The sequence below is a fragment of the Zalophus californianus genome, chromosome 9, assembly GCF_009762305.2.
Source record: "Zalophus californianus isolate mZalCal1 chromosome 9, mZalCal1.pri.v2, whole genome shotgun sequence".
NCBI lineage: Eukaryota > Metazoa > Chordata > Mammalia > Carnivora > Otariidae > Zalophus > Zalophus californianus.
In genome coordinates this window covers 135,519,695-135,538,199 of record NC_045603.1, presented here as the reverse complement: position 1 = coordinate 135,538,199, position 18,505 = coordinate 135,519,695, and the positions used below count along the sequence as shown (strand labels likewise).

The following is an 18,505-nucleotide window of genomic DNA, read 5'->3' as shown; positions in this document are numbered from 1 at the left end:
AAGGTCAGGGTAAAGAGGATACTCAGAGGGAGCATTTGGTGAGGTAAGAAAAGAATCAAATAAGAACAGCATCTAGGAGGGCAAATGAGAGGATTTCAGGAAAGAGGGTATGGTAGACTATATCAAACGTTATACTGATAAGGAAGGACTAGCAAGTTTAAGTTAGATAAGACATAAAAAGACCATTAAATCTGGCAATCGTAGACTAGTTAAAATACTGAATTTAGAATGTTTGCAGGGTTTGTGAAGAGAATGAGATATGACTTATTAGGAAATATGTAAGACACTAGAAATAGGAGATGGAAAATACTATCCTTACTCTAAAAGAATTTATAATTTGATAGGGAAGAAAGATAATAATTATAATTGTGATAAAAATTACTGTAGAAATATACACAGGATGCCATAGATGCAAATAGAAGGAGTACTTATAAAAGGAACAGAAAATGATTTCCTATTGAAATCCCAGAGTCTTGGAGGACCAGTTTAGAGAGGTGTAAATGGGTGGTTTCATATGGGGGAGAAGCATGCTAAAAGGCCCTGAGGCAAATGAGCATGAGTTCCAGGTACCGTACCTGGTTGGCTGTGACTAGATGCTAATTGTGTGGGGGAGGACTTAGGAATAGGGATGAAAGATGATGCTAAAGAGGTGAGAGCCACATCTTGAAGGAGCCCCCGTATGCCATGAGAGTTTGGGTGCTTTTGTTTTTGTTTTTTAAGGTTTTTTTTATTTATTTGACACAGAGAGAGAGAGCACAAGCAAGGGGAGTGGCAGGCAGAGGGAGAGGGAGAAGCAGGCTCCTCGAGGAGCAGGGAGCCCGATACGGGGCTCCATCCCAGGACCCCGGGATCATGACCTGAGCCGAAGGCAGTCGCTTAACCAACAGAGCCAGCCAGGCGCCCAGTTTGGGTTTTGTCTTCAAGGTGATGGGGAGATACTGAAAGACAAGCCAATGACATGATCCTATTTGCATTTTAAAAGGTCATTCTGGTGGCCCCTGGGTGGCTCAGTCCTTAAGCGTCTGCCTTCGGCTCAGGTCGTGATCCCAGGGTCCCGGGATGGAGCCTCGCATCAGGCTCCCCGCTCGGCGGGAAGCCTGCTTCTCCCTCTCCCACACCCCCGCTTGTGTTCCTCCTCTCGCTAACTCTCTCTCTCTCTCTCTGTCAAATAAATAAATAAAATCTTTAAAAAAAAAATAAAAGGTCGTTCTGCCTTCGTTGAAAAAAATAGGTAAGGGGCGCCTGGGTGGCTCGGTCGGTTAAGCTACTGCCTTCGGCTCAGGTCGTGATCCTGGAGTCCCGGGATCCGGCTCCCTGCTCGGTGGGAAGTCTGCTTCTCCCTCTGACTCTACCCCCTCTTGTGCTCTCTCTCTCGCTTTCTCTCTCAAATAAATAAAATCTTAAAAAAAAAAATAGGTAACATTGGGGCCATAACACTCCTTAAGTCTTATAAAAACTATTCCCAAAAAAGTGCTGATATACGTAAAATTTCAGATTTGTGGTCCTTTGCAGTCCAACTATGGATACCAAATTTAACATCCCAAATATATACAGTGACTTGGTGGGAAGTCAGTCTGAAGTATCCTGGGTGAAAAATGATGAGTGTTTGAATCTGAGAGCTGGCAATGAGATTGGAAAACAAGAAATATTGAGTGTGAATTGTACTTTGAAGAAGTTTCACTGCAACAGGAAGGCAAGAAATAATGGAGGGAGGCAACACAATTTTGTGGGGCAGACATGGGATAAACTTGATATGCTTGGGAGATAGGTAGAGGGAGAAGTTGAAGAGACAGGAGAGAAGGGATGATTAAGCAAGCAGCCAAGAAGGCAGAAAAGGATGGAATTCAAATTAAGTGTAGAGAATTTAGCCTGGCTAAGAGCTATGGATGGTATACCTTTAGGTAAGTTTTGGGGAATGGGGTGGGTTGTGAGAAGGAATTTGAGGCTTCCATTTTTTGTGTTTGGAGGTGGAAATGAGGTCCGCTGAGGAAAGGGTGGTAACACAGGCCGCATGAGGATAGAAATGAAGTTAGAAGAACCTTGGAGGCAAACCAGGGAGTGAAGTAACTGATCTATATTCCATTTTCCAGAAAGGATGTAAGACATCTACAAAAATACATTAAATATGACAGGGTAGTATCAATTAATAGTTGAGCAAGAAATAACTAAGCTAACATCAAATCCAGAAATCGTAAGGAGAAAGACTGGTGTATAAATGTATGTAAATATAAAACTTTCTGTAGATAAACTCACTATACACAAATTTGAAAAACAACAGACAACGTATGATTGGCTTTTTTAAAACAGGGTTCACATTCCATACAATTTTACCCATTCAAAGTGTACGGTGTTTTTCTATGTAGTCAGGTATATGCAACCATCACCACAGTTAATTTTAGAACATTTTCTTTTAATCTTGAAAAGAAACCTCATGCCCTTCAGTTATCATCCCCCTCCCTAACCCCCCCCCCCTTTATCCCTAGCTCTAATTTACTTTCTGTCTCTATGTATTTCCCTTGTTATGGACATTTCATTTGAATGGAATCATGTGGCCATTTTTGGCGGACCATCCTTTGCCCGTTTTTTAAATTGGGTTATTTGTCCTTTTTTCATTATTGAGTTATAAGAGTTCTTTATTCTAGACTCACATCCTTTATCAGATATATGATTTGCAAATATTTTCTCTTATTATGTGGGTTGTCTTTTCAGTTAACTGATGTTGTCCCTTGAAAGAACAAAAGTTTTTAATTTTGATGAAGTCTAATTTATCTGTTATATTTGTTGCTTTTTCTTTTGGTGTCACATCTAAGAATCCTTTGCCAAATTCAAGGTTGTAAAGGCTTACCCCTAAGTTTTCCAGTTTAAGCTCTTTTATATAGGTCTTTGATCCATGTGAGCTAATTTTTAGATATGATGTGAAATACGGGTACTGTTTCTTTTTCCTGTGGCTATCCAGTTGTCCCAGCACCATTTGTTGAAAAACCTGTTCTTTCCCCATCAAATGGGCTTGGCACCTTGTCAAAAACCAGTTGACCATAGGTATCTTAGTTTATTTTTGGACTTTTAATTTTATTCCCTTGATCTGTTATGTATAGCCTTAGGCCAGCACCACACCTTATTGATTGTCATTACTTTATAGTAAGTTTTGAAATTGAGACATACAAGTCCTCCTTTGTTCTTCCTTTTTCATGACTGTTTTGGCTATTCTGGGTCTCTTGCAACTCCATGTGAAGTTTAGTACCAGCTTGTCAGTTTTCACAGAGAAGTCAGCTGGGATTCTGATGGGGATGACACCGAATGTGTAGGTCGGTTGGGGGGGTACTGCCACCTTAGCAATGTTAAGTGTTCCAATCTATGAACAGGGAATGTTTTTCCAACTATTTAGACCTTTAATTCTTTCAGCAGTATTTTGTAGTTTTGTAGTTTTCAGAGTATAACTTGTGTACTATTTGCTTAATTTATTCCTAAATATTTTCTTTTGGATGCTAATGCAAATGGAATTTATTTCTTAACTTCATTTATAATTTCATAATTTTAAGTGTATAAAAATACAGTTGATTTTTGTATCCAGCACTGTTTGTAGTTTTGTGTCCAGAGCTCATTTATTCTAATAAGTGATAGGGTTTTTTTGGTGAATTCTTTTGGATTTTCTACATACAACATTATGTCATCAATGAGTAAAAATAATTATATTTCTTCTTTTCCAACCTGGAAATTCTTTTAATTAATTCTTAATCTTCCCTAATTGCCCTCACTAGAACCTCCAGTTCACTGTTGAATAAAATCCTCGAGACTGGAAATCCTTATCTAGTTCCTGATCTTAGGGCAAAAGCATCCAGTCTTTCACCTTTACTATGCTGTTAGCTGTGGGGTTTTGTAGATGCCCTTTATCAGACTGAGAAGTTCCCTTCTAGTCCTAGTTTTTTGAGTGATTTTTATCTTGAGAGGATGTTGGAGTTTGTCAAATGCTTCTCTCCCCGCCAACCCCAATTTTGGTCTTTTTAAAATTTTATTGATAAAATTAATTTATTACATTAATTTTTAGGTGTTAGAATAACAATTTTGCCTTCCTGGTATAAATCTTATCTGGTCATGGTGTATAACTTTTTGGATTCAGTTTGCTCATATTTTATTGAGGATTTTTTTCCATCTACATTCACAAGAGATTGGTCTGTAGTATTCCTCCAGTGTCTTTGGTATTGATTATCAGGGTAATACTGGTCTCATGAGTTGGATGGTGTTCCGTACTCTTCCGGTTTTTTGGAAGAGTTAGTGAAGAATTGGTATTAGTTCTTTAAATGTTTGGTAGGATTCAGGGGTAAAGCCGTCTGTACCTGGGCTTTTCTTTGTGGATAGTTTTTTGATTACTAATTTAGTCTCTTCCCTTGTTAAAGATCTGCTTCTTAAGTCAGTTTCAATAGTTTGTGTCTTTTATTTTTATTTTTTAAAGATTTTATTTATTTATTTGACAGAGAGGGAGACAGCGAGAGCAGGAACACAAGCAGGGGGAGAGGGAGAGGGAAAAGCAGGCTTCCTGCTCCTGCTGAGCAGGGAGCCCGATGCAGGACTCGATCCCAGGACCCTGGGATCATGACCTGAGTTGAAGGCAGACGCTTAACGACTGAGCCACCCAGGCACCCCAGTAGTTTGTGTCTTTTAGAAATTTGCTCATTTCATCTAAATTAATTTGGCGGGATACAATTATTCATAGTATTCTTTTATAATCCTTTTTATTTTTGTAAGATAAGTAGTAATGCCCTCTCTTTTATTTCTGTTTCTAGAAATTTGAGTCTTTCTTTTTATTTTGATCTGTCTGCCTAGAGATTTGTCCATTTTGTTGATCTTTCCAAAGGACCAGCTTTTGTTTTCATTGATTTTTCTCCACTGTTTCTTTATTCTGTTTCATTAATTTCTACTTTAACCTTTATTATTTCTGTCCTTTTGCTTGCATTAGGTTTAGTTTGCCCTTCTTTATCCATTGTCTTAAGATGCAAAATTATTTATTTGAAATCTTTTTCTTAATATAGTTATTTATAGTTATAAATTTCCCCTCAAGCCCTACTTTAGTTGCATTCTACAAGTTTTGATGTTTTGTGTCTTCATTATCACTAATCTCAAATTATTTTGTAATTTCCCTTTGCTTTCTTCTTTGACCCATTGATTATTTAGGAGTGCATTGTTTAATTTCCACATACTTGTTACTTTCCCAATTTTTTTCTTGTTGTTGATTTCCAATTTCATTCGACTGTGGTTGAGAACATATTTTGTATCTATATCATTTTAGATATATTAAATGTATATCCTTTTAAATATATTAAATTTTCTTCTATGCCCTAGAATATAGTCTCTCAAGGAGAATGCTTCATGTGGATTTGAAAAGAATGTATATTCTTTTGGGTGTAGTGTCTATAGATGGCTGTTTGATCTAGTTGGTTTATGGGGTTGTTCAAGTCTTGTATTTGATTGTTGATCTTCTAGTTATTCTACCATCGTTGAAGATGAGGTATTGAAGCTATCATTGTTGAATTGTCTGTTTTTCCCTTCATTTCTGTCAGTTTTTGCTTCCTGTATTTTATTTTGTAATTAGATACACATATTTTTGTTATTCTGCGGTGGGTTGAGCCTTTCATCATTATAAAATTCCCCCCTTATCTCTGGTCACTCTTTTTTGTTTCAAAGTCTATTTTGTCTGATACTAATACAGCAAGTCTAGCTTTCTTGTGGTTTGCTGTTTGCATGATATCTTTTTCTGCCTTTTTACTTTCAAGCTATTTGTATCTTTGAAGCTGAAGTATGTCTCCTGTAGATGGCACAGTTGACCCTTGAACAATGTGGGTTTGAGCTGCATGGGTCCACTTAATACATGAATTTTTTACAGTACTGTGAATATATTTTCTTTTCCTTATGATTTTCTTTTTTTTTTTTTAAGATTTTGTTTATTCATTTGAGACACAGAGATACGGAGAGAGAGAGCATGAGCAGGGAGAGAGGCAGAGGGAGAAAGGAGAAGCAGGCTCCCACTGAGCAGGGAGCCCGAAGTGGGGCTCCATCCCAGGACCCTGGTGGGATCATGACCTGAGCCGAAGGCAGATGCTTAACCATCTGAGCCACCCAGGTGCCCCTTCCTTATGATTTTCTTAATAACATTTTCTTTTCTCTAGCTTACATTATAGTAAGAATGCAGTATATAATACATGTAACCTACATAATATGTGCTAATCTACTATTTATGTTATAGTTAAGGCTTCTGGTCGACAGAAGGCTATTAGTAATTAAGTTTTGCAGGAATCAAAAGTTAAACATGGATTTTTGACCTCATGGATGAGGGGTCATGACGACCTCCTAACCCCACATTGTTCAAGGGTCAATGATACATAGTTGGATTATGTTTCTTTTTTTAAAATCCAAGTTAACAATCTATTTTTTGATTGTGTGATTTACTCCACTCAACATTTAATGTTAACTGTTGATATAGTTTGATTTATGCCTGCTATTTTACTTTTTGTTTTATATGTGACCTTAGTTTCTCTGTTTGTCCTTTATTTTCTTTTGCATTGAGTGAATGTTTTCTAATTTATGGCATTTTAATTTCTTTATGGATTTTTTTTTTTCTCATTTAAACTGATCTTATTGGTGCTCTTTGTCTTTTTGGGTAGATTCAAATTACCATGTAGACTCCCTTGTTTTAGCCTGAGTATTTCCTTTAGTATGTGAGACACGTCTACAAACAGCAAATTTTCTCAGTTTTTGTTTATCTGATAATGTCTTTAGTTCACCTTCATATTTGAAAGATAGTTTTGCTTTATATAGGATTCTTTATTGATAGTCTTTTTCTTTGAGCACGTTGAATATGACATCCCACTGCTTTCTGGTTTCTGTTGTTTCTGCTGATAGGTCAGCCATTAATCTTGTTGAGATTACCTTGTAAGTAGCAAATCATTTTTCTCTTGCTCCATTTTTTTTATCCTGTGTTTGACCATTTTTATTATGATATGTCTGTGGATCTCTTTGAACTTATCTTCCTTGTAGTTCACTGGGCTTTCTGGATATGTAGGCTGTTGTTTTTCAGTAAATTTGAGAAGTTTTCAGGCATTATTTCTTCAAATATTTTTACTGTTCCTTGCTGTCCTCTCATACTCCCATTACATGGATGTTGTAGAAGAAATTTGGCAGATAAAACAAAATTTTAATAGTGCATGTATTTAAACTGAGCACTATAAGTATAGGAATTTATATCTTAAGAAAGTAATTATACAAGTATATTTGGGTGTACGTGCAAGAAAATATGTTACAACACTTTTTTATAGTAAAAAGGTTAGAAAAAAACTGGAAGGAAATTAAATACGTTATGATACTTTTATACAGTGAAATATTATTAACGATAATAGTTTTAAGTCTTTTTCCATAATTCAGATGGAGTTTATTTGGTATATCGTATAAGGTTATTTTGGTGTACATTTTCTTTCCACACCTGTACAGGATTTTTCTAGGGCAGCAATTCTCGTTTTTGTGGTGTCACAACTTCTGTACACTCTTTAAAATTACTGAGGACACCAAAGAGCTTTTGTTGATGTGGATTATGTTTATTAAAAATTATTAATTTGTTAAATTTTTTTTAGCAGTCAGACCCATTATATTTGCATAAACAACATATTTTTTAAAACAAAGATTTGTAAAAACAAACCAGTGAGAAGTCTGGAGTTTTTATAAGTTTCGTAGATTTCTAATAATCTAGCTTAACAAAAGAGAGCAGGATTCTTACATCTGCTTCTTGCAGTATACAAAGATGAAGTCTATAGGGAATAAAGTGTATGAGTATATAAAGAAAATTTGCCCTGACACAGATTTTGAGTTCAAAGTGCATGAGCCCTTTAATGGTCTTTTCAGACAATTATGGATATTCTTCCTTGATAATACACCAGAACTTGACAAGTCATAATTTCTTAAAGTTTGGCTGCGGTTTGGAATCTGAAATGAATCAATGAACTTGTCATTCTCTGTTACATTAAAATCCACTGTCTTTTAAATTTTTGAGTAGCTCTGTTTTACTTATCCATGATTTTGTGACATTATGTATTTGTCATTTAGAAAATATTAGTGTACTGAGTTATGCAGATCTTTCAAAGGTTGATACATACTGTTAAACGCTATCAAAAAAATCACAGTCATTTATATAATCACCAATCTCACATGAAAAGCTTTTAAGTGTTGAGATGTCATGCTCACAGTGATGGGTACAATTTTCAAATTCTAATTTTCATTTGAAAGCACAAATTTTTATCACTGGCAGCAATACTTCATTGTAGAGTAAATGCCTGCAAAATACCCGAGTCCAAATAATGATAGTTTGTCTGTTAATGGTTCCCTCAAGTAAAGATATTGTTCTCTGAAAATGAACAACTAATTCAGTTCACAAATCCACTGATCACACGGTTACTTTTCCTCAAGACCTTATTACACTATGTGCCCTTATTCAGAAAGAATCTTCCTCTAGCAGTTTTTAATCTTTAACTTGTTGGATTTTATCTATTTACATTTCATATCTAATTTTTTTGAAGTTAATGTGTTTTGTCTCTGGCTTCTTTTAAGAGTAGAGAAGAGAAGATATAACCCAGTGTATAAATGGAAGGTTTGGTCTTAGTTAATGCAGCTTATACATTGTAACAAAAAGAGAAGAAAAAGTTTAGGGTATGTTGGTAGATTGAACAATGTAAATGTGGGGGATATAATATTATAAATTGCAAAGGCATAAGCTGAAAGTGAGGTGGGGTTGGGGAGGGAGTATTGGAAGAGTAAAGAGAAAAAGGAGAGGAAGTGACAAGGGAAATGTAACAGCATTGCTGGGCCAAAGTGAAGACCTACCTGAAATTTGTAGTCAGGAGTTTAAGGTGAAACTAGTCAGTACAGGGGGGGTGTGTGTGTGTGTGTGTGTGTGTGCGTGCGCGTGCACGCACGCATACATACACATGCATGCCCACCCTTTAGTCAACCTCACCCACAGGTCTGGAGCTCATTTCCACCCGTACCCATTGCTAATAATTAATCCTGACCTGCCAAGCAAGAAATGGGCTAGATCAAAGGATGAAGTAGGCAATAGAAACCGCTAGGATGTACAGATCCTAGGATGACTTATTGTTTTTGAGTCTGTACCAATGGTTTGCTTCTGCTAAATATTGATTTTGTGGGGAACATGTCATATGTATGGTGACTGCTATAGGCTATGGCAAGGGAGAGGTAATTAGGGGGAAGAAAGAGTAGAAATAGCTAGAATCCAGTAGAGTGTAAGCTTCTGTGTAGGTTCTATGGCGGCCTCTCAAATCCTTTCTCCCCTTAACATCCCTCCCTTTTTGTTCTGGGTGGCAAGAAAGGGTCTTGTCTACTGAGAGCCCTGGGTGGTCCCTGCCATGTGATTCAGAGCTCAGAAGAAGGCCTGCTTTCCCGGATGCATTTCTCTGATGCTGAGTCTGTCCTGGCCCTAGCTTTGATTCACCTAATTATTTTCTCTGGTAATGTACATTTTTTTAGACTGAGACCCACAACGCAATAAAATATTAGTATTTAAAGAGTTTAGGCTTTACAGTTAGGCTTCCTGGTTTCAAACTCTGGCTCTTGAGACTTAATCTCTCCAAATCTTACTTCACAGTATCTATCTCATAAGGTTGTGAAAATTATTCGACCTAATTCATATAAAACATTAGAACAGTACATAGACATACCAAATGCTCCATGAATATTAGGTATCATTATTTGTATTTTTTGAGGCAACACTAGAACTATCACTTACTTACTGTCTATCAAAGAATATTAGCAGTTCTACTGTCAGCTCTTGTAGAGGTGGTGTAGTGTAAATTCTCACAGCATAGTGCTAGACCAGACTGATTGGATATAAATCCTGATACTGCCACTGACTACTTTGAGGCCTTGACCAGTTTCACTGGTGTGTGCTGCCAGTCTCTTCATTTATACCTCATTTGTGCGTACCTGCCTTATATAGTTGCTCTAAGGGTTATGAGTCAATGCGTAGAACTCTTACAAACATCTAAATGCTTAGAATAGTGCCTGGAACGTAACAGGCATTCCATAAATTTCTTGCTGCTGTTATTAACTCTAAGAAACATTGACTCATCCATTTTAGTACCGAGAGGGCCTTAGAATTTAGCACAACTTCTTTTATAGATGAGAATGTGAAGCTCTGAAATTTCACAGCTAGATACTGGAAAATGTTTGTCCTGTATTTCCTAACTCCTAATTTAATGTTCTGTTTGCCATGCTTCCTCCACAAAATGTCTCTATAAAGGGGTGTATTAGTAGCATTAACCAGCAAAACAATTACCGTCACTTATGTAACCACATTTAAGGAGCTTTTCTATGCAAATACTATAATTACTAGACGTAAATAACATCTAAATAATTATATTTCTGCCCTTTGGGGCCTTAGGAGAATCCACTGAATATTACACATTACTTGTATGCAGGAGTATAAATCCATAATGATCCTTCTAAGGATTTTATAACATACTCCTTTTAATAGATTTGAAATAATGCTCTCCATTGGTAGAAAGATAATACTATGGGGCATCTGGGTGGCTCAGTTAAGCCACCGACCCTTGATTTCTGCTGAGGTTATGACCTCAGGATCCTGAGATCAAGCCGCCACCATCACCACCACCCCCTCAGTCTCTGTGCTCATTGGGGAGCCTGCATGTCCCTCTTCTCTCCCCCCCCCACTATCATGTGTGTGCGCCCGCGTGCGCTCGCTCTCTCTCAAGTAAATACAATTTAAAAATTAAAAAAAAAAGAAAGACAATACCGTGCCTATGATCTACCAGTAGTGAACTCTATAAATTTTGTTTTTCCAGTAAAACTGATGAATTTGTAGAATGATATCCAGGGTTAAAGGCACAGTCTTAAGCCAGGCTAGCTTTAGTATAAACTCAGTCTAAGGATTCCTGTTCCCTTTAGGGGGATGTAACTTTTTGGATAGGCTATTTTTCAAAAGATATTTTAAACCAAATTAGGGCATGTAAACAAATAATTGAGCCAGTTCTTGATAACTCAAGATTGTCATTATTATTACTGTTTATATAGTTGCTAAAAATAAAAGGATACCCACATTAGTTCCTAAGCCTATTTGTTCCCACATCAAATACTTTTTAACAGTTTTATTGAGATGCAATGTGCATATGATAACATTTACCCATTTTAAGTGTGCAATTCAGTGAATATTAGTAAATTTATACAGTTGTGCAACTATTACCATAATCCACTGATAGAACATTTCATCACCACAAATGTTACAAGTTTTTATGCGGTCAGTCCCCACTTCTGCCCCCAAGCCTAGGCAGCCACTTAACCTGCTTTCCATCTGTATAAATTTATATTTCTGGACATCTCGTATAAATGGAATCATATAGTATATAATCTTGCAGTTCATCCATATTATGGCTTGCCTGAATATTTCATTCCTTTTTATTGCTAAATAGTATTCCATGATATGAAATGAATGTTCCACATTTTGTGTGTATGCGTGTGTGCTGGCTTCTAGGTGCTCAGCTGTGTTCTAGACTTAGAGATGTTCCAAGATGTATCTATTATTGGGGACTCACAGATAACAAAGTTGAGAAACCCTAGTAGGGTAAGGGATAATAGTCTACATGAGTTTTGGCTCCTGCAGAACCTTTACAAAGTGGGAGAAGAGACAATTTCTTAATAGCAAAGATGCTAAGCAGTCAAAACAGTCCACTACATCAGATGTTTGACCCAAATAAATGAATTGTTTCAATAATATTTGTCATTGTTTTTTGCCTAATTTGCTAAGAAACTGAGAACCTGAGTAGTTCAGCACCCCGAATATCAACAAATGTTCACTACAGAGAATAGTTTACATCACTCTTTCTACATTCAAGGTACCCTTGGCATTTACAGATTAAAATTACAGATTTAAAATTTTAAATTTTAGCTGTTTGTGAGTTATGCATAGTAGTTTGTGATTAGGTCCAGGTGTTTATTTGAGTCGCACTGCTGGTGTGTGGGACCAGCTTCCTTAGCCTAGCAGCTAGATTTCAGGGCTACTGTATTCTTTTCTTGTTTTACCACATAGGAACTAATTATAGATCTGGAGGCATCACACACAGTTTTCAATACCTTGTCATATTTTAGGTGCCCTATGCCTCAAGTCTTCTTGCTGATGTCAGTGACCTAGTGTGCTATATTCCTATCTTTAGTCCTTCTATTTTGCTTGCTTTTTATTTTTATTTTTTTTAAGATTTCGTTTATTTGAGAGAGAGATAGCAAGAGAGCACAAGAGGGTGAGAGGGGGTGGGAAGAGGGAGAAGCAGGCTCTCTGCTGAGCAGGGAGCTCAGGAGAGAGAGCCCAACACAGGGCTCCATCCCAGGACCCTGGGATCGTGACCTGAGCCAAAGGCAGACACTTAGCTGACTGAGCCACCCAGGTGCCCCTTACGCTTGCTTTTTAAAAACATTACTTTGCTAACTCATTTTGGTTCTTCTTCATTGTAAACCCCTAAATATCTACCTTATTATAAGGCAATATCTTTACATTTTCTTCCTTTTTAACTGGAAGAATTATCCTATGTTGTCCGGTACATTTTGTGAAAATGTTCATTGAACTACCTTTCTGCTATTTATAATTCTAATTCAGCTCTTAATTCTTTGCCATGATAGAGGAGGGCAGTGACATAAATCATAATCTTTGAAAACATGATTTGGCTTAAGAATGAATTAACAGAATTTTTCTCTTTTTGAACATCATCTTTACCATTGTAATTATGCTTTGTTTAGACTAAAACTAGTTTATTGTGAAAATAATTTGCATTGTTTAAAAACACACGAAATGATAGGAAAGGAAGTATGGATGTTAGGCTAAGGAATAATCACAATGGGGTTAAGAGGAAACACAGTTTAATATACCAAGCTAGTTTCTACATGTATTAGTTTATTTTATGCCTGAAATGTTGTGATTGTTTGAATATATGAGAAAAGGGGATTGGACAAAAATTATTGAAAAGATGAAGGACTGTCATTTCTTATTTCAGCCTTTAATAACCTCTTTAAATGAACTCTTAGTATCGTCTAGAAAGGCCACTTAACAATCTTAATGTTTTATGAAATCAAAAATTTTTTTCCCACAAGGATTTAAAATAGCTATTACATTTGGAGTCTGAGCCCTGTGAAAGATGACTGTATGTCTTTCCAAGATTTTTAAAAGTTGGCACTGTCTTACATGATTCCTGGGCACAGTTTGTTTATTGGATTCTTTTTTTCCATGGGTATTCAAAATAAATAGGTACTTGTTATTGAATTGGGAAAAAATAGCATAACTATAAAACCGATTACAGCTTGTACTGGAAAGAATCTTGCCATCTGATTGGAAATATTTTTCCAGTTTGTTGACCTATTTGAAATTCCTAAGAGCTATTTTTCTTTCCAGCTTTCAAACATCAAATTCATTCTGAGGTCAGTTTGTGATTCTAGGGACTAAAGAAATGAATAACTTTGGTTTTGTGTTCTCCTTAAAACTTGTCTTAAGGACATATTTATTGAATATTTATTTTAAATGCCACTGTGATTACTACTTTGTAATGACTATTTGTACTGGATTAAAAATAATCTTAATGAGAAATCATAATTGATGCTTCTCAATCCTGCCCCCACTGTTGCTCTTATTAACCATGTAGTATATGATAGCACTTACCTAGAGTAGTGTTTTTAAAAAGCGTGATCCATGGATACATATGGTGTGAAGGTCCTGTTTCTCCTATAATCTTTTAGCATTGTTCATAATACTGTATCTTTGTATTGTTCAGACGTATGAATTCTAATGCATTTCAGATGTCATGTTGGTTTAACCAAAATACCTTATTCCAGTGTTTTATCAAAACTCCTACTGTTTTCTTCATTGTTACTTTTTCTGCAATGGCAAGAAAAACCTTAAGTTATCTTGCTCCACTAAGGAGGCCCTCGGGAGAAAAAAGCGTGAGCTTTAAAAGTAATAAAAGGCTGACTGTGTTTTAATCTTTCACAAATAATTATTTAGGAAATGTTTGCTTAGGGGCGCCTGGGTGGCTCAGTCGTTAAGCGTCTGCCTTCGGCTCAGGTCATGATCCCAAGGTCCTGGGATCGAGCCCCACATCGGGCTCCCTGCTCGGCGGGAAGCCTGCTTCTCCCTCTCCTACTCCCCCTGCTTGTGTTCCCTCTCTCACTGTGTCTCTCTCTGTCAAATAAATAAATAAAATCTTAAAAAAAAAAAAGGAAATGTTTGCTTAAATATCTTAAGATCTTTCTGCATCTATTTCTAATTACTATTAATGGAACCGTATTTCAGTATGCCAGGAACCTTGGTGGAAACTGAGCTGGCATGGGGAGGGAAAGGGGAAAATCTGCCAGTTTTGTCACCGAACCCTCTTTCTAATGTGCTTCTCCTAACTTTGTTGCTATTGCTTCAGCCCTTCACTGTCTATTGTAAGCAGTACGGGAGCTGCCTCCTGACGGGTCTTCCCAACCAGTCCCTCTGCCTTCCAGTTCATCCTTCTTGTTACTTAGAATCCTATAGCTGATTGCTGCCACCATACCTATTCCAGATCAGTTCCATACTCTTTAAGAGTTGTTCTGTAAGGCCTTTTATCTAGCCCTTTCTTATTTCTTTTGATACCCAAACATAAGGAACTACTTGCAGTTTCCTGAATATAATTCATTTCACTCCCCCTTAACTTGTACTGTTCCCTTTGCTCAGAAAGCCTTCCTGGCTCTCATCTGCTTTGCTAATTGCTATTTCTCTTTGACTTACCTTTAGTGTTGCTCAGATGTGAATTCTTCTGGGAAGTCTTCTGACACCCTCTCTCTCCTTGTAGCCATCTTCCCTTGTCTTTATCAGAATGTAAGCAAACTTCCCTTGTGTTTGATTTAAGCTTGTAAATTCTTGTAGGTGTAATAGCTGTCTGTGGTATTTCTGGAACTTAGAGTGAACAAGACCCTGAGGATCAAGGGTGAGAAATGGAGTGAATATACAAATGGAGAATGACCTTACGATTCAGAAAGCTGAAAAATAACTTTAACAATCGACCCACAGTGGCCAGGACTTGATCAATAACTGCCAGGTCCCCTAATTTTTATCCTTGCTTCCAACTTTGAACCAATCAGAGCAAGCCAAATACGTACCCCCCCCCCCCCCCACGACCAGCCACATAAGATGTCCCACTCCTGCTCAGCTCACCTTCAGCTTGCCACGCCAACAGCCTCCAATCAGGGCACACTTGAAACCTTCCCTTTTTTCCACTATGAAGTTTTCCCATTCTTTAGCCTGCCCTTGAGTCTGCCTGAACACAAGTGATGGTGGCTGACTCCCTCACCTCTAGCAAGCTGAAATAACAGCTTTGCTTCTCTCATTTATTTCTGTGCAAGGGGAAAACCTACTTATTTTATATTTATTTACATCCGAAGAGATTAATGGTAAGTATAGTTTATAAACCGTATTTCTTGTGCTAGCTATATTTTGTGATTTTTTCTGCATGTTTTATAAACATAGAGGTTTATATTTTAAAAAGGTGAAGACAGGTTTTTGTTGAAAGGATTCTCTTGAATGGAAAGATAAACAGAAGAAAAATCTGTCACTTAATAGTAACAAACAAAATCCTAGTCAAATTTTAATCTTACTTGAGATTTTTGTCTCATATAGTTTTTAAAATTCTTTATTTGGTTAATTAAACCGTAACTTTAAAAAAAATCAATACATGGAGGAGATTTAAACATTAAATGCATTTGGGTTTTATTTATTATGTTGAGCATCCTTTTATTCTTGTTTTTAAAATATTAGGTGTGCACGTTTAATTTCATTAAGTAATTTTTGCATCATTTACTGCTTTTTATTTAACCTATTAGTATAACATACTATATAAATAGATTTCTTACTGTTGAACCATGTATATGTTCCTAAAATAACCATGCTTGGTTTGGTGAATTATTTTTAATATGTCCACTCATTTTATAAAGGCCCTTTCACTTTTGTGAAGATTCTAAAAATGACCAAAACCTATACCCTGATTTTTTTTTTGCATACCCTCATTTATATTTATACAATTGAATGACTAATAAGGCTACTTTAAATAATTTTGAACCTATGAAAAAGATAGCTTTTTATCTGTCTAGTGCTTTATTTTACTAAAGTTACTCTCAGTTTATTTATTGCTTGAATTTTCTCTTAACAGATATTCCCTTCGGAGAGGTAGCTCCTTCACATTTTTAACACCTGGCCCCCATTGGGACTTCACTTTGGTGAGTAGCTACCTGGGTATTTAACGTCAAGACATTGACAGAATTAATTCCTAGGTTGTCTTTCAGTCTGGTGTACAACTCAGTTGTCCTACTTCTCTGAATATCTTGAGGTACAGGGTTTCTGTCACCCTCTTTGGCAGCCTCATTTAATTCTTTTCTGCTAACAAGCTAAAAACAACTTTTACTTCAATTAAGTATAAAACATATTTTAAAAAGTATCAGATCTATTTATTTTTAACCTTATGCAATCCTTTCTCTTATTCCTACCAGTTTTAAAATTAAGAGAATATATTATGAAACATGAAGTTGTTTTTATGTACATACTCTTAACTTTTTCCTTGGTTGAAAAATATAAAAGTGATTGCAGATGATATATTTGTTGAATGAATTATTTTGTTATTAATCATCCTAGAATCCTAGTCTCATTATTTTTAGAATGAGACTTTATAGAGGCATCTAACTCTGCAAAATGACACCAGCCAATTGATTCTTTTTGTAATTAAAAACTCATTACCTTATAATACTCATATAAATAATGTATGTACAAATAGAACATGATTCTTATGTTTTCTTATTTGGAGGAAATAGCGAAAATCATCCTGTTTCTAGTTTGCCAAGCTTTACCTGATTGTGTGCTGATGGGTTCAACAATACCTATTTAATTCGCACTCTGTTCTTTTGTATTTAATTTATATTTCTATTGGGGACTTCTGTTTGAGATTTCTGTACTCTTATACCAGTTACTTATATTAATTGGTCAGTAAAGCATTCATAGCAAGAGTCTCCTGATTTTAATACAATTCTTTATTCTCCTTGAGACTTTTTTCATCTTGGTTTTTTTCCCTTAGTAGTTGACAAGCCTAAACTCAAACAGAAAAACTTAGTAAAGAAGGGTCTCCAAACTTGATTTTACAACCTATCAGCAAAAATATTTTGAACACGTATGCCTGATATATTTATTTAGGATTTTTATGTATGTACCACAATTATTAACTAATAATGCACAGCACAGTACTCAACCTAGGGTGAAATTCATGATGGTGGATATAAGTCTATATTTCAAATAGCCATGACATTTTCACAGTGTGCAGTCAATTTCTGGGAACTGATTAGATCACCTTTGTCTAACCTGATACTGTGGTTGATGGTGAGCTCATCATCTGTGTATTAAATATTAGTAAAGCTTATTTTTAAGGATTAATAAATACATAAAACCAGAAGTTCTTACATTTTCTTCCTGCACTCCAGGGAAGATATCTTGCATGTCCTCTGGGATGGGCACATCCCACTTGGGAAAAACACTTTTGTAGAGTTCTCTCATTACAAAAGAAATAGCTCAGTTCATGTATTAAAACATTTGCAATGTGATTAAGGAGTACTAAGAGGGAGATTTATAAACTTTCACATACATAGTTTAAGAAAAGAAAAAAACAAAAGCAAGCATCTAACTCAAGTAATTAGAGAAAGAAAAGTAGAACGAACCAAAGAAAATAGAAGGAAAAATGAGAATGGATAAAAATAAAATCAGCACCCGGTCATGATAAAATTCTTGGCAAACCGGGGAATAGAACTTTCTTAGCCTGAGACCTGCCACAAACAACATGTTTTGTAATGATAATATGTTAGAAACATTCCCTTAAAATTTTGAAAAACAGCCTGCTGTCAACATGTCTATCCAGCATTGTACTGGTGCTTCTAGCCAACACAGTAAGACAGGAAAACAAGTGGTATTCAAATTCAAAAGGAAGAGACAGTAGGATTTCATTACTTAGGGACAATATGACTATCTACATAGAATATCCCAGAGAATATTAATAGCAGCTATTAGAATTAATAAGAGTTCAAGCAAGATTACTGGCTATAAAATTTATAAAAAGGAGTCAGTAAAATGTGTATATATACTGGCAATAAACAAATGTAATTTGTAAAGATGCTTTTATTGACATAAAAATTTTTTAAACTATGAATAAATCTATGAAAAGATCTGTGAGATTTTTATGGGAAAAATTGGAAAGCATTAATAAAGATATAGACACCAAAGTAAATGGAAAGATAGTCATGTAAGGAAAGGCTCAGTAACATAAAAATGTTAGTACTCCCCCTATTAATTTATAAATTTAGTGCAGTTCTGATAGAAGTCCCATTAGAATGTAAGAGATCTCCTTCTACAATTCAGGAAGAAAAGTAGCAAGCCCAGAGCAGCAAAGGTATGTAC

At 36.0% G+C, this 18,505-nt stretch overlaps 2 protein-coding genes across 2 annotated transcripts in view; one reads left to right on the top strand and one right to left on the bottom strand.

The window, feature by feature from the left end:
- The window catches only part of TUBAL3 (tubulin alpha like 3), a 40,768-nt gene extending 25,934 nt beyond the window's left edge, over positions 1-14,834 (bottom strand). The window contains exon 1 of the mRNA XM_027592824.2: positions 14,807-14,834. The gene's annotated coding sequence lies outside the window, so the exon portion shown is untranslated. The remainder of the gene's footprint in view (positions 1-14,806) is intronic.
- The window catches only part of NET1 (neuroepithelial cell transforming 1), a 60,110-nt gene that overhangs the window by 3,020 nt on the left and 38,585 nt on the right, over positions 1-18,505 (top strand). Inside the window, exon 2 of the mRNA XM_027592818.2 lies at positions 16,224-16,290. Within this exon, the coding sequence (XP_027448619.1) occupies positions 16,224-16,290 (67 nt within the window). The remainder of the gene's footprint in view (positions 1-16,223; positions 16,291-18,505) is intronic.